This window comes from Pyrgilauda ruficollis, unplaced genomic scaffold (genome assembly GCF_017590135.1).
Source record: "Pyrgilauda ruficollis isolate IOZ18807 unplaced genomic scaffold, ASM1759013v1 scaffold23, whole genome shotgun sequence".
Taxonomy (NCBI): Eukaryota; Metazoa; Chordata; class Aves; order Passeriformes; family Passeridae; genus Pyrgilauda; species Pyrgilauda ruficollis.
Genome location: NW_024522539.1, coordinates 428279 through 430732, shown reverse-complemented (window position 1 = coordinate 430732; position 2454 = coordinate 428279). Strand labels below are relative to the sequence as shown.

Genomic DNA, 2454 nt, shown 5'->3' with positions numbered 1-2454 from the left:
GGGGGGGAAGGGGGAGGGGGAACTGGAAAAACTGGGGAGAAAATTTGGAAAAACTGGGGAGAAAAGGGGAAAATTGCCCTGCCTGAATCCCTGGGGATTCCCAGCTGGAAAAGGAACTCTGGGAAGTGCCTGGAAGCTTTCCCATGATTCCCAACCCTGGTTCTGCTTCCAAGAAAATTTGGGGCTGGATTTTGCTGCCTTTGCCCCAGAGTTTTCTGATTCCCCAGAAGAATATCCCGGTTTTTCTGGGACTGTGAGGAAAATCCAGCTTTTTTTCCCTGGTTTCCAGCACTGCCGGAGCTCAGGGTGGAATTCCTGGAGAGGGAATATTGAGCTGAACAAGGAAAACTTTCTAAAGGGTAAAGAAATTTTGGGAAAGAACTCTGGGAAGCAGCAGGGTGGGCTTGAATTCCTGGGAATCCAAGGGAATGCTGCCAGCTCCCGGAGTTTGTCATTGGCTTTAGGGAAAATCCTGGGATTTGGATGGGAGAGCTGGGAATGCTGGGGATGAACAGAAGCTCAGTCATCCTGGAACATTCCTGCCTTCCCACAAAATTGTTTCCCAAAAAAAAACATTCCTGCTCTCCCAAAATTGTTTCCCAAAGCTCCGGAGGGGCTTTGCTACAGCAGGACCTTGTGCTTCCGGAATTCCCACAAAATCCCTGGATCCAGAAACATCCAGGGACAGAAACTCCCCAGGATGGAAATCCCTGTGGGAAAATTATGGGCAGAAAAATCCATGGATAAAGGGAAAAAAAAAAACCTGGGAGAGAGGAGGGAAAAGCAGGGAATGTTTCATCCCAAGGAGCAAATTCAGGGATCATTTCCACACATCCCAAGGCAGAATTCCCAAATCCCCTTTCCATGCTCTCCCTTTGCAGACCAGCATCGTGTCCATGGACGAATTTCCTGGGAATCTGGCAGCTCCCAGGATTTTTCCAACATCCCATTCCAGAGCCACATCCATCCCTCCATCCACACATGGATCCAATTATTCCAGGAAAAGCAGCTCGGCCGCGGCTCCCTTGAAAGGATCCCCCGGCAGAAAGGGAAAAAAAAAATCCCAAAAAGCGCCAATCCCATAAAAACCCCGAGCAGCCTGGCGCGTTTTCCAGCAGGAAGTTTGGGAATGTTTGCAGCTGGAGGAGGCGCGAGCCGGTGGCCGAGCTCCTGGCAGTGGGGAAAAGCGCTTTTTTCCCGATCTTTTCCCGATTTTTTCCCCATTTTTTTTCCCGTTTCCCCCCCAGTTCGGCGGCTCCCAGAGCGGGTGGATTCCAGATGGGATTAAAGCAGGAACAGGGAGCCGCTTTTCCCAAGGAAAAACCCCGGGGAAAAGCAGAAAAATCCATCCCAGCCCCCCGGAGCAGAACGGGAGAAGCCGCAGGATCAGCTCCTGGAATTAAACTCCGCCTAAAGCCTCTCCTAAATTTAACCCCGAGCATTCCCCGTTTTCCAACGGAGCAAACCTCAGAAAAGTTGGATTTCGGGAAAAGGGAGCTTTCCTTCCCCCCCCCAATATCCGATCCTTTGGGATTATCCCGATTAATCCCGCTCCAAGGCCGAGGAGGGATCGGGAGCTTCCCGGGAATTCCGGGATCTCCATCCCTTTCCAGCAGCCTCCAGCTCCCGGCAAAACTTTTCCAAGAGCCGCGTGAAGGTTTCTCCAGCATTTTTTCCAAGTTTTTTTTCGGGGGGATTGGGATGGGCACTCACCGGGCAGGAGGCAGAGGGAGCAGGCCAGGAGAATCCCGCTGGGAATATCCATGGAATCGCCGGCTGCCCCAGTCCCCGCTGCCGAGCATCGGCGGGACTGGGAGCTCCGATCCCAGATCCCGTCCCTTATCCCAAACTTTTCCCGGCTCCCTGACAGCGGGAGAGCGCTGGGAGGGAGTGGGAGGGACCAGGGAACGGGGAGGAGGGAAAGGATGGGAATGGGGACGGCCCTTTCCAGCCGGGACACCCTTTAGGGAGCGGATTCCAGGTGGGAATTCCAGCCTGGAATCAGCTGTGCCAGCCGGGAATGCCCACTTGAAATCAGCTGTGCCAGCCGGGAATTCCAGCCTGGAACTGGCTGTGCCAGCCGGGAATTCCAGCCTGGAATCAGCTGTGCCAGCCGGGAATGCCCACTGGAATCCTGGGATGAGGCGCAGCAGGAAAGGATGGGAATGAGGACAGCCGCCTCCAGGCCGTGCCACCCTTTAGGGAGCGGATTCCAGCCGGGAATTCCCACCTGGAATCAGCTGTGCCAACCGGGAATTCCGATCTGGAATCGGGGCTGTGCCAGCCAGGAATTCTGACCTGGAATCCCAGGCCTCTCCCGGTGGGATCCCACAGGGATGGGAAGGGTTCCAAGGGACACCGATGGCCGCGGTGGCACCTCGGGGGTGGCACCACCCGTGTCCAGGTGTCACCTCCTCTGGGAAAACAGGGGGAAGACTGGGAGAGAGGAGGGGG

At 55.1% G+C, this 2454-nt stretch overlaps 1 protein-coding gene across 1 annotated transcript in view; it reads right to left on the bottom strand.

Annotated features, from left to right (window-relative positions):
* Positions 1-1844, bottom strand: part of ITGA11 (integrin subunit alpha 11) — a 34854-nt gene extending 33010 nt beyond the window's left edge. The window contains exon 1 of the mRNA XM_041468862.1: positions 1714-1844. Within this exon, the coding sequence (XP_041324796.1) occupies positions 1714-1765 (52 nt within the window). The 5' untranslated portion in view covers positions 1766-1844. The remainder of the gene's footprint in view (positions 1-1713) is intronic.
* Positions 1845-2454: the final 610 nt, after the last annotated feature.